The sequence below is a fragment of the Papio anubis genome, chromosome 2 (genome assembly GCF_008728515.1).
Source record: "Papio anubis isolate 15944 chromosome 2, Panubis1.0, whole genome shotgun sequence".
Classification (NCBI taxonomy): Eukaryota; Metazoa; Chordata; class Mammalia; order Primates; family Cercopithecidae; genus Papio; species Papio anubis.
Genome location: NC_044977.1, coordinates 179,047,558 through 179,061,155, shown reverse-complemented (window position 1 = coordinate 179,061,155; position 13,598 = coordinate 179,047,558). Strand labels below are relative to the sequence as shown.

Genomic DNA, 13,598 nt, shown 5'->3' with positions numbered 1-13,598 from the left:
CCATTTTTCCTCAACCAAAATTATGCTTTGAAGAGCCAAGAATCAAAATAGAATACTGATCAAAAGTAATTCTGTATTTTAAAGATAAATTATCCCACCTTCAAGATGTAAAATAATTATGAAATAAAACAATGTACAATAAACAGCTGAAAGAAATTCCTTCTTGTAACTATTTGTTACATCTTGCTTTTGAAATTTTCTGGCTGATGCGATGGCTCACACCTGTAATCCTAGCCCTTTGGGAGACCGAGGTGGTAGGATCACTTGAGCTTGGAGGTTTGAGACCAGCCTGGGCAACTTAATGAGACCTCATCTCTACAAAAATTTATTTTTAATTAGCTGGGCCTGGTGGCACGCACCTGTAGTCCCAGCTACCTGGTGGGAATTGGGAGGATTGGTTGAGCCGAGAAAGTCTAGGCTGCAGTGAGACATGATGATGCCAACAAAGAGTATGTAAAACTTTTAAAACCTTATCCATGTTAGTCACTTGGTCTCAATCCATTTGGAGAGATAGAGGTATAGACAGAGCCCAAGAGAATTATAAGAGTCTGTAAGAGATCTGTAAACCATGCAGTTGGGCCTTGGAGAGGAGGAAATTGTAGGTGCCTAAGATTGCCGGGAAAGGTCTGGTCCACCTAGTGGGAAGGACATTTTGTGCAGAGGGACTGACATTTTTCAAGGGAATAGTATAATAAGAAATATATTTGGTCTTCGTCCCTGGTTCCAGGGCCCTAAAACCCTTGGCATTTTCTGAGTGGTAGGAGTGTCTTTTGTTATTTGTAACTAGCCCCTTTCAGTCACACCTGGGTTTATGCTAATGAGGCGACTTAGGATGGCGCCCCAGATAACTCTAGGATAGTTATGGGGCATGGTGGCACCTGCAGTCCCAGCTACCCGGTGAGAGGTGGGAGGATCGCTTCTCCTGACTTGCGTGCCCAAACTTCTCCTGGTTTTCCTCCCTCTCTTTGTTCCTTCTCAGGCTTCTCTCTCACCTTCTGTGTTGCAGTCCTCAGGACTTGTTCCTGGGCTCTCTTCTTACACTTTTGGGGGATGTCGTTCCACAGATGTGCTGGACATGCTCACGTTTCCTTTTCCAGCTCCGCTCTTACAAGACTCTGGAGCCCACCTTTGGGGGTCTCATAGGCACCTCCAGCCTGATAGGTATAAAACAGAACTCTCTCCCTGTTACCCCTGAAAGCTGCTCTTCTGCTGGAGAAGTGGTCCAGGGAGAAGGAACAGAGCCGGACTTGAGTGTGGCAGTAGGGAGGGAGGGCGGTCCAGATTCAGGAAATAATAATAGTACCAGCCACATCTGCTGTGCTGGCCACTGTACTGAGTGCTCACAGGTGTCTTCTCAGCTGGCTGTTCTCAGCCGTCCTGAGAAAGGCACAGACATGGCTGAGGAAGCCCCAATGGGATTTGGTGATTGATCAGTGAAAGCAGAACTAAGTAGTGGATGGCTCTACTATTTTTAAATTGAGTTTTTAAACGTCACTCACTTTCCTGAAAAGTAGCATGCTTAGGCACCTTCTGACCATGGAGATGTGTATCAGTTAGCTTCTGCTGCATAACGAGTCACCCAAAACTTAGTGGATTAAAACAGCAGCAGTTTATTTAGTTCACTATTTTAAGTATTAGCAGACCAAGTGGTGGTTTTGCTGGTCTCAGCTGGGCATGACCACCTGGGTGTTAGCCATCTGTCAGCTGAGGCAACAGAGAAGATGAGACCATGTCTCTTTCATCATCCAGCAAGCTAGCCTGGGCTTGTTCACGTAGCGACTGAGCAGTGTTCAAAGAAAGAATGCAAATGCTCAAGGCATCTTAAGGCCCAAGTCAGGATTCACATGTCGCTTCTTCCACGTTGTTTGGCCAAAATATGTCACTAGACCAGCCAGATCCAAGGAATGGAGAAACATATTCTACTCCTTTTTTTTTTTTTTTTTTTTTTTTTTTTTTTTTTGAGATGGAGTCTCACTCTGTTGCCCAAGCTGGAGTGCGGTGACGCAATCTCAGCTCATTGCAACCTCTACCTTCCAGGTTCAAGTGATTCTTCTGCCTCAGCCTCCTCAGTAGCTGGGATTACAGGCGTGTGCCACCACACCTGGCTGATTTTTGTATTTTTAGTAGAGTTGGAGTTTCACCATGTAGGCCAGGCTAGTCTGGAACTCCCGACCTCAGGTGATCCACCCACCTTGGCCTCCCAAAGTGCTGGGATTACAGGAGGGAGCCACCATGCCCAGACAGATTCTACTTCTTGATAGACGGAACCACTAAGAATTGGGGCCATCTTTTCAATATGCCACAGGTCTTAACACTATTGGACCCTACTTTCATCCTAAATTTGATATGCTTGTTAAACTTCTTTTTTATCTAATTTGTAATTACGCTTACATCCTACAAGACCCACTATTTCCATCTAATTCACTGTTTCCAGTCACAAGTCCCGTGAACTTTGAAACTAGACCATCAGACTTCTCTCAACAAATATTATATTAATTTAGTAACAAAACTTCTTAGAACTTTTGTAAATGAGTAAATAGGCTAGAAGTGAAAGAAGGTCTCCTACAATTTTTAGGTTGTGAACTTTAGAAAAAGTATGACATAAGGCAGTAGTTTTTGCTTATCAGTTCCTAGCTTGGTTCCAGATATGTGAGGTGGTTTGACGACTGTTGTTAGGTGAGCATTATATTAAAAAGGTCTAGCAGTGGTGGAACTGTTGGGAGTTGAGAAGGAAAAAGAATTTTTATTTGGGATTTGATGAGAAGTGATCTATGTTTTATGCTATTATTGTATGCATTTGATGGCTTCAGTTCTGTTTGGATCTGTCCCAAAATATAGAGAAACCATAAAGTTATTTAACTTTATTACTCTAAGACTGAGGAGGAAGCTGCAGAGCCCTTTGGGGTTCTGAAGGAAGGGGAGAATTAATCTTCTCCTGTGTATTTCAGTGAGATCTATTTAACATCTTATTTCTAAGCAAGCCCTGTGATAGGCTTTTACCTTTTTTCTTTTCAATTCTCTTTTTCTTCTCTTTCTCCCAGGTGAGCATCACAGTGATCCATGAGCTGTGTGTGTGATAGCCTTTAACTTTGGGAACTAACTGGACCTTTGTCTTTTCCATTTTAAGTCCTGCAAGTGTGTACATGTTTTCTTTCAGAGAGTGACAAAGGCAGCATCCACCCTAAGCTTATTGTTGCTTTTAAAGGCACTCCCAAAAATTTTTGGAAAATTTTAAACTACAACTTAAAACAATAGTGAGACCAGGCACAGAGGCTCACACCTGTAATCCCAGCACTTTGGGAGGTGAAAGCAGGAGGATCACTTGAGGCCAGGAGTTGGAGACAAGCCTGGGCAACATAGTGAGATTCTGTGTCTATTTTAAAAAATGGTTTTTAAGTTAGCTGGCCATGATGGCTAACAACAACACGTGCTGGCCTCCCCCCGACAAATAGTTTCACACCTGTAGTCCCAGCGACTCGGGAGGCTGACACAGGAGGATCGCCTGAGTCCAAGAATTCGAGGCTGCAGTGAGCTATGATAGTGCGGCTGCAGTCCAGTCTGAATGACACAGTGAGACCCTGTCTCAGAAGGGAGGGAGGGAGGGAGGAGAAGGAAGGAAACAAAACTTTTGTTTTAAATTCCATTTATCCAGATAGTTTAAAACAGACAGACAAACACATGAATCTGTCTGATCAACAAAAAAGTAGGTCAGGCATTTCCAGGAACCTCACATTTATGAAACTATTATTATTGCCTTGGTGATTACAACAAAGGGTGGGGAGTCTGCCAGGGTCAAGCCATGGTCAGAGAAAGTCACTTTGTCATGGAACTGTTTTAACTGAGACTGCCTTAGGCAGCCCCGGAAACCACTGGTGTTCACTGTATAAATGCTTGGCCCCCACGGAGCTAACTTCATTAAGAGTGTATCAACTTTTAGATCATATTCAGCAACACATGCATACCTCTCCACCAAAAATAATTACAAAAGCATAACTTTTTGAAGAGAAATAAAAATCAATGTATATATTTTTTAAATAGAATTTTTAAAGTTAAATTATATTAATGTGTTTTTCATTGGTTCTAATCAAGGAGGGAAGGCAAATGTTTTTGTTTGAGTGAACAATATTCTTTAAAACTCTTAAACTGGGAGCAGAGAAACGTGAATAATTCTTTCAGAAGGGCTTCACGTCACCTCTTCAGTGAATCTTTTCTTGGCAAAATTATCAACAAGTATCAGCAGCCATGAGTGCTACTAAGTGTATATTGAGTATCACTCTCTTGCGTGTGGAGAATCTCGCCTCAAACAAAATGGACAAAGCCTTTCCCTTCCTAAAGCCTGTGTTACAGCTGGAAATAGCTCCTAAACTAGTTATCAAACAAAAGATATGAATTTCAAATCATGATAATAACTAGAAGAAAAAGAAAAAATTAAAGGATAGTGAGTGACTTGGAATGGAAAACCCAGCATTAAGGAGGAGGATTGTGGCCCTGCCTGAGTGATGAGAAGGCTTCAGATCAAGGTGAATAGTGTTCGCGCATGGTGACGAGCTGATGCCTAAGTGAGACTAACTTAAAGTAATTGGGGAGCTGTGTGTGGTGGTGCACATCTGAAGACCCAGCTTCTTGGGAAGCTGAGGCAGGAGGCTGTATTGTGCTAGAATTGTCCCTGTGAATAGCGACTGGACTCCAACATAGCCCGAGAGAGAGAGAGAGAAGAAAAGAAAGAAAGAAAAGTAGTGGAGAGTGGAGTGAGCAAGGGGGAGTGCGGCAGAGACAAGGAGGAAAGGGTGAAGGTATGGGCTATGGACCACAGGAAGGAGGTTAGAAACAGAAATGTGTGAAAAGCATCCTATTTTCACTTTGGCAGCTATGCAGAGCCTAGATTCTAGAGTTAATAGAGTCACGAGACTATGAGGAAGCTGCAGCAGTCTAAGACAACATTGATTTATGACTTGCTCTGGAAGTCAGGCTGTGAGGATGGAGAGAAATGGAGAGATCATGGTCTAATGATGAAGTCACTAGGATCTCACCATACCTTAGCGCTGTAGTCCAGTGCAGTAGCTTCTTGTGTAACATTGTTTTTGTTTTGTTTTGTTTTGTTTTGTTTTTTTCAAACTGAGTCTTGCTCTATCACCAGACTGGAGTGCAGTGGTGCGATCTCAGCTCACTGCAACTTCCACCTTCCAGGTTCAAGCAATTCCCCTGCCTCAGCCTCCTGAGTAGCTAGGATTACAGGCACCTGCCACCATGCCTGGCTAATTTTTGTACTTTTAGTAGAGACAGGGTTTCACCATGTTAGCCAGGCTGGTCTCAAACTCCTGACCCCAAGTGTTTTGCCCACCTTGGCTTCCCAAAGTACTGGGATTACAGACGTGAGCCACCACGCCTGGCCTTGTATAATATTCTTTATAAGAATGTTCATTTTTGCTGGGCATGGTGGCTAACGCCTGTAATCCCAGCACTTTGGGAGGCCGAGGCAGGCAGATCACAAGGTCAGGAGATCGAGACCATCCTGGCGAACACGGTGAAACCCTGTCTCTACTAAAAATACAAAAAATTAGCCGGGCGCGGTGGCGGGCGCCTGTAGTCCCAGCTACTCAGGAGGCTGAGGCAGGAGAATGGTGTGAACCCGGGAGGCGGAGGTTGCAGTGAGCCGAGATGGCGCCACCTTACTCCAGCCTGGGCGACAGACCCAGACTTTGTCTCAAAAAAAAAAAAAAAAAAGAATGTTCATTTTTAACCACATATGAAAATTCAATTCCTCCTTCACACTTTTTTAAAAAATAGCTACTCTTTACAGTGTCACTAAAATTGGACACAGGCATATCCCATGACCCAGCAATTCCATTCCTAGCATTGCCCTCCTGTAAGAAACATGTGCATGGCCAGGCGTGGTGGCTCACGCCTGTAATCCCAGCACTTTGGGAGGCTGAGGTGGGAGGATCACTTGAGACCAGGAGTTTGAGACCAGCCTGGGCAACATGGCGAAACGCCATCTCTAAAAAAAATACAAAAATGAGCCAGGCACGGTGGGACATACCCATAGTCCCAGCTATGTGGGAGGTTAAGGTGGGAGGTTGACACTAGTGAGCCTTGATGGTGCCACTGCATTCTAACCTGGGTGTCTGGAGTGAGACCTTGCCTCAAAAAGGAAAAAAAAAAAAAAAAGAAGAAGAAGAAAAAAGCCAGGCTTGGTGGCTCATGCCTGTAATCCCAATACTTTGGGAGGCCGAGGTGGGCGGATCTCTTGAGGCCAAGAGTCAGAGACCAGCCTGGGCAACACGGCAAAAACCCATCTCTACCAAAAATACAAAAATTAGCTGGGCATGGTGGTGCACGCCTGTATTCCCAGCTACTCAGGAGGCGGAGGAACAAGAAGCTCTTGAACTTGGGAGGTGGAGGCTGCAGTGAGCCAGGATTGCACCACTGCACCCAGAGCAATGGTTGCTGCTTCCCTCCACCTTCCCGATCTCAAGCAAGGGCCCCTTCTGACCAACACTTACCCAGAACCATCCAGGGAAGGGGATCCAGGGAAAACAATTCCCAGCTTACCTACCAGGTGCACAGTCCACCCAGCGAATGAGGGCCCATCTCTTGGATGCTTATGAAATGGAACTTGAGGTTTGAGAAAGGACCAAACCTCCACTCTGATCACCTGCTATTTGGTCAGGAGTTGACTTGGCCTGTGTCCTGAGCATAGCATGAAGCCTGTAGTCATGCGTGCCATTCCTCGGGTGCTGCTCACGAAGACCTCCCACTTCTCTGTCTTCCCCCTTGACCGCAAAAGTAAAGTGCTACTGTTCTCTAATACTGCAAAAACAAGGCACCGGCAGATTTTAAGCTGATAAAAACCTGGTAAAGCTGTCATTGTATATACCTTTTAGGATGGAATGAGATAACATATCCCAGCGTAAAAACAAGAGTGAAATAGTTCTGAGAACTGTGAAACTGTCGTCCTCTTTCTAAATGACTTACTCCAACAGACAGGTGGTTTTTAATCACGGACCCCCTTCTTTTGTAGGCATGTGAACACCAATATCTTTTCACTTTAATCATGGAAGGAGTGCTACTACTTACAGGCCACGCACTGTTCCTTCATCATCATTGTCCCCAATGACTGGTATGAAAAATTCAGTTGAGACCTGGCCAAGGTCAGACAGCTAGTAAGTGGCAGGACACAGATCTGAACCCAGGTAGGAAATTCAGAAGGATCTAAAATAAAGGGGACACTTGGAGGCTGAAAAATACCCAAACATAAGAAGACTGAGGATCCCTGGGGTGAGCAGCAGCAGTAGTGTTGCAGAACGTGATGAGGATTAGGGCTCAGCAGGTGTCAGCCATGGCTGGGCCTCCTCCAGGCTGTCTCCTAGGATATCTGGGCCATTGCAGGTTGCAGTTTCTTTCCTGCCTCCCTCCCTTCTTCCATTCCTCTTTCCTCTTCCTTCTCCCTTTATGTTTTCTTTTCCTCTCCCAGATTTTCTCTTTCTTTTGCATATATGTGATCTCCCCTTCTTCACTTTCTTTCTTTGTAATAGAATATTCCATCTATTTAGCCAACTGTTGATCCTTGCCTTTAGCTTTGAGCAATTTTTTTTTTCTTGAGACACAGTCTTGCTCTGTCACCACCCAGGCTAGAGTGCAGTGGCGCAATCTCAGCCCACTGCAACGTCTGCCTCCCTGGGTTCAAGTGATTCTCTTGCCCCAGGCTCCTGAGTAACTGGGTTTACAGGCATGTGCCACCACACCCGGCTAACTTTTGTATTTTTAGTAGAGACGGGTTTTCACCATGTTGGCCAGGCTGGTCTCGAACTCCTGACCTCTGGTGATCTGTCTGCCTTGGCCTCCCAAAGTGCTGGGATTACAGGCGTGAACGACTGCACTCAGCCCCTTTAAGCAAATTTTAGCACATACAGAGAGGCTGTGTAGACAAAGCTAAACATGGTCCCTGTTTTTTAGGAGTTTATCCTCCACTTTCAGTTTTGTTATGGGAAGCAGCTTCCCCTACTCACAGAGATTGTTTCTGCAGCCTATAGCATCACCTCTGCTCCTGAACCAAACATGGAATCCACACCCTAACTCTGAGGGCGCCTGTAAGAGTCATTAAAACATAGCAGTAATGTAGATACCCAACTGGATGAGCCTCTTCCTCTCCCTCACCCAAACCCCGTATCCCTCTTGAGGGGTTGTTTTGGGGACCACTCCTGGTACCTGTCTGACCTCAGGATGCAGGCCCTGGAGTCCTATGTGCCCTGTGTTCACCGGGTATGCAGCAGATAGTGAGGTCAAGACCTGCCTCTAGGAAAAGAGAATGAAGAAGGAAAAGATCTATTTAAGGAAGCAGTTCAGCAGTTGTCTTCTGTGTACAGAAAAGTCAGGGAGAGGCTGGTCTGTGGGGACAGGCAGCACCCGGGAACCGGGATGAAATTCAGAAACTTCCACACTATTCTCTGGTGCTGACATCTGTGGCCACTGAAGTCTGTCAGAGGGACCAAACCTGTATTTTCCTGAGGCAGGGGTGGGTCTTTGGGGCAAGTTTTTGTTATCCCCCATCCACCTTGTTCCCACCTTGGCCAGTTATCTCAGCAGGAAGCTGAAACCAAGGCTGGCATGGGCCTGGCTGTCAGCCCCGCCTTTCTGGGGGCATTTCTTTCCTCCATCGCTGCTGACCTGCCCTACATCAGGGCCCCCACCTTCCTCAGGGCTTTTGCTGCATCTGGGGTTGATGGTTTTGTCTCTCTCTCTCTCTCCAGGGCCAGGTCTGGATTAATGGCTTTAACCTTGGCCGCTATTGGCCAGCCCGGGGCCCTCAGTTGACCTTGTTTGTGCCCCAGCACATCCTGGTGACCTCAGCCCCAAACACCATCACCGTGCTGGAACTGGAGCGCGCACCCTGCAGCAGTGATGGTCCAGAACTGTGTGCTGTGGAGTTCGTGGACAGGCCAGTTATTGGCTCATCTCAGATCTACGATCATCTCTCCAAACCTGTTGAGCAAAGACTCATGGCCCCACCCCCCCAAAAAACAAAGATTCATGGCTGGAGCATGTATGATGATGAAAGCCTGTGACTTTGAGGGATGCTACTCTGAATGTACCTCCCAGATCCTCCCTGTCATGCCACATTGCACTGATTGGAGTGTGGAATTGGAAAAGGAATTTCGGATGTGGATTTTCACCTGAGGTTTCCCTGCATCCCTGCAGTGCCAAAGCCCCACCTTCAGGGACCACCTGGAATGTGTGAGGGGCTAACAGCACAGTAACGTGCATACATGTCTGCAGGGTTGGAATGGGAGCTTTAAAGGTGGTAGTGATTTGTATTTTGGAAGAATCATGTTGCCTTTTTGTTAAATAAAATCTGTACTCAAATGATAATGTCACTGTTTTTAATGTGCAGGTATTAAATTATATGGTCTGACTTAAATCATAACTAGACTTGAGTGGGCTGAATAAACCACTTCACTAACTTGAAGTTCAAAAGGATGGAAAATAGTCTTTGTTTGATCTGCGGACTGCTGCTTTTCTGATCGTTATTTGGCTTGCTTTTGGATTAGATAACCGACAAATACAGCTCAAAACAATTATGCAAACAATCTAAGTGATTAACAGTTGCACAGTGTACGTAGTATGGTGTATCTATATAGAAGCATAGTATTTTAGCCACTAAAACGGTGAGAGATCTATACTTATATGCAAATGTCCTGATACCTGAAAAAACAGATTACCTTAAATTGGATCCCATTTTGTGTGTTTCAACATAAGAACTTCGCATATTCACACAGTACAGGCCTATACACATATCAGTAGTTAGGCATGCACGTGTGTGTGTGCTGTGTATGTGCACAGATAGGAAAGGACATGGTGTTTCTGATATTCCCGTCCTGACATGGAACAGTAGCTCTCATTTGTCAAGGACTTGTTCTATGCCATGCACAGTTCTGAGGGTGTGTTTAACTCACTTGCCCCTCACAAGAACACTGAGGAATATACTGTCATCCTGCCAGTTTACCAGATCTCACAGATGTACGCGGCAAGACAGGGTTTGAGCCCAGGTAGTCTGGCTCTAGTGTCTGGGTATATATTGCATACACAGAATATTAATACATGCTTGTGTTGCACAAGAAAGGTTAGGAACAACTTTAAAATGTTCATATAATTATATCTGGATGGTAAGTATTTGAGAGATTGCTTGCTTTTTCTTATCTGTATTTTTAATTATATACCAAGAATATGTAATTTTTTTTTTTTTTTTTTTTTTTTTTTTGAGGCTGGGTCTTGCTCTGTTGCCTGGGCTGAAGCGCAATGGCACGATCGTAGCTCATTGCAGCCTTGAATTCCTGGCATCAAGTGATCCTCCTGCCTTGACCTCCCAAAGTTCTGGGATTACAGTTATGAACCTCTGCACCCAGCCCTGTAGGGGTTTTTTTGTTTTTTTTTTTAAGGAGGGAGAAAGGAAAGTTTTTTTATGTCAATCTGTAATGTTTTCTTGGTGGTATATTTTTCCCTCTCTCATAGGCGCAAATAAGAAATATCTGAGATTGAACAGCGAGTCTTTAAACGCTGGTTGAGCTGCAGGTGGCATAGATGAGCTGAAACAAACACTGGAACTTAGATGAGGACATTGAGGACGTTTTTCTGTAGTACCTTTTTCTAGATGTTCTGCACCATTTGATGTTCGGGCAGATCACAGGGCGAAGGAGGTTCTACATGGACCATTACCATCATTTCATTACTCCTCCACTGCACAGTTACCAAAAACACAAAATGATACTCAAGAACCATGGCCAAACAGTGAGAAGCTTTGGAAAGAAATGTGAAATGACTCCTTTGAAGGAGCGTGTGCATATGTACACTGGTGAATTGCAGTTCCCCTGTGCCAGAGACAAGCAGAGAATCTCCAGAAGGCATGAGCAGTGGAGTGTGGTCGCCTCATCAATGTGTACACTCGCCTTATATGTCTCTCATTCAGTCTTCAGAACTACACTGTCAGGTCAAGTAGCAATAAATCCATTTTACAGTTGAAAATATTTAAAACTTTGGCAAGAGGCAGAGTTGATTTCAAACCTGGCCCACCTCCCTCCAAAGCCAGTGTTTTGTCTTATCAATGTGAGGGAATTTGGATGGGTTTTCCCACCTACAGCACTCTGCCACCACGTACCCAGGAAGATTTTGGAAAACAGAATCTTTTTTTTTTTTTTTTTTTTTTTTTTTTGAAACAGAATCTCGCTCTGTTGCCGAGGCTGGAGTGCAGTGACGTGATCTCGGCTCACTGCAACCTTCGTCTCCCGGGTTCAAGCAATTCTCCTGCCTCAGCCTCCGGAGTAGCTGGGATTACAGGCGTGCATCACCATGCCCAGCTAATTTTTGTATTTTTAGCAGAGACGGGGTTTTGCCGTCTTGGCCAGGCTGGTCTCAAACTCCTGACCTCAGGTTATCTGCCCACCTGGGCCTCCCAAATTGCTGGGATTACAGGCATGAGCCACTGCGCCCGGCCGGAAAACAGAATCTTAATACATAGATAGTGCCACCTGGACTCTGGACTCGACTCAATCCTTCCGACTCTATGCTGCCTCTCATGGGCACACATTTTGCCTGCTACAGTGTTCTTCCTAAAATAAGATGTACCTTCAGCCATTCCTGATTTCTCTGAATGACCTTATTTCAGATCTGTCCACGAATTGATTGAAAATGTAACTCTCTCTATGGATGCTACCTTTGGAAAATAATAAGGGGAGTACCTTTATTACCTACTATCTAAACCTTTTATATGAAATTTATCTTTCAGCCACCGTGCCCAGCCTCACAATACACAGTCATTTGTGTCTGATCTTTCTCATTTAGCATACCATGAGGTTTGTCCCATGTTGTAGCGTGTTCAGGAATGTGTTCCTGTGTGTTGCTGAGTCGCATGCCATTGTAGGAATGTACCATATTTTGTTTATCCATTTGCCAGCTGATGGGCATTTGAATGGTTTCCAGTTTTGACTATTATGAAGACTGCTGATATGAACATCCATATACAGTTCTTTGTGTAGTCATCCGTTTTCATTTCCCTTGGACAGATGCCCATGAGTGGGATTGTTTAGTCATACAGTAATTTATATTGAACTGTTTAAGGAACGATTAAACAATTTCAGAATATCTTTTTTGAAGACAGTGAATAATGAAGAAGAGGCAGAATTACCCTTAGACCTGTAACCCCAGCACTTTGGGAGGCCGAGTGGGTGGATTGCTTGAGCCCAGGAATTCGAGACTAGGCTGGGCAATATGGCAAGACCTCATCTCCACTAAAAATACTAAAATTAGGCCAGGTGCAGTGACTCACACCTACAATCCAAGCACTTTGGGCTGAGGCAGGTGGATCACCTGAGGTCAGGAGTTCGAGACCAGCCTGGCCAACATGGTGAAACCCCATCTCTACTAAAAAGTACAAAACTTAGCCGGGCATGGTGGCAGGCACCTGTAATCCCAGTTACTCAGGAGGCCGAGGCAGGGGAATCGCCTGAAAGCGGGAGGCAGAGGCTGCAGGGAGCCAAGATTGCGCCACTGCACTCCAGCCTGGGTGACAAAAGTGACACTCCGTCTCAAAACAAACAAACAAACAAAACAAAATTTAGCTGGATGTGGTGGTGCATGCCTGTAGTCCTAGCTACTCGAGAGGCTGAGGTAGGAGGATCACTTGAGCCCGGGAGGCAGAGGTTGCAGTGAGCTGAAATCACACCACTGCGTTCCAGCCTGGGTGGCAGGGCCAGACCTGTCTCAAACAAAAGAAGAATTACACTTAGAATTTGCAGACTTATCATCTCTCCTGTCCTCTCTCTCTTCCCTTCTCCACCTTACACTACCTACTTTCTTTATCTGTCATTGTCAGTCTGTTTATCTTTGTTTCTCAGTAAATCCAGTTTATTCAGAATGAAATTGTTTAGTGCTAATCCGAGGTGGGGTTTTTTTTCATTGTTTCCCCAACAAGAAATATGTCTTCTGTCAAATGACACAAATAGGAAATGATCTCATGTGGTCTTTATTTCTCTCCTTTATGAAAAAGAAGTCATTTTCTGAAATCACCGTTTGAGTCAGTCTGAGGGATCCTGACTGGTCTGTGGTAGCACACATAGCCAGTGTGGACCATCAGCACATGGGCTGCAAGGAAAGTTGCCCTGATGTCCAGACAGTGGGGCCAGGTGGTTTCTGGGTTTTGGCCTAGCCCCTGCTCTTGGTCTGACTGAGCAATACTTCCCCAGGTGTCCCTTGCCCTTCAGCCCACTGGCCCTGACCTTTGTTAGAAGTGGATGCTCAGCAGCTTTCTGGTTGTCTGCAAATGCCCGGTGAAGATTCTGAACTGATTCCTCACCAGACAGTTGCTCTACTTGCGCTGCAAGGGGCTTTCCCACATGTGAGCAGGCCTCCCACCAGCTTAATTCCTCCAAACTCCAAACCAGCAGCACTGTCTTCTAAGATACAACAGGACAGGCTTTGGGGTGAGAAACCCAGGGTCACGCTCCTGCTCCATCACTTTCCATCAGCATGGTCTCGGGCAAGGGAATCGTGTAAGTCTAAATTTCTTATTCTCCTAAATGTGGCGCCCACCTTGTGGGGTTTTAAAA

General features: G+C 45.2%; 1 protein-coding gene across 1 annotated transcript in view; it reads left to right on the top strand.

Annotated features, from left to right (window-relative positions):
* Positions 1 to 9,466, top strand: part of GLB1 (galactosidase beta 1) — a 110,466-nt gene extending 101,000 nt beyond the window's left edge. Inside the window, 2 exon segments of the mRNA XM_017956010.2 lie at positions 8,751 to 9,012; positions 9,015 to 9,466. Of these exon segments, the coding sequence (XP_017811499.1) occupies positions 8,751 to 9,012; positions 9,015 to 9,049 (297 nt within the window). The 3' untranslated portion in view covers positions 9,050 to 9,466.
* Positions 9,467 to 13,598: the final 4,132 nt, after the last annotated feature.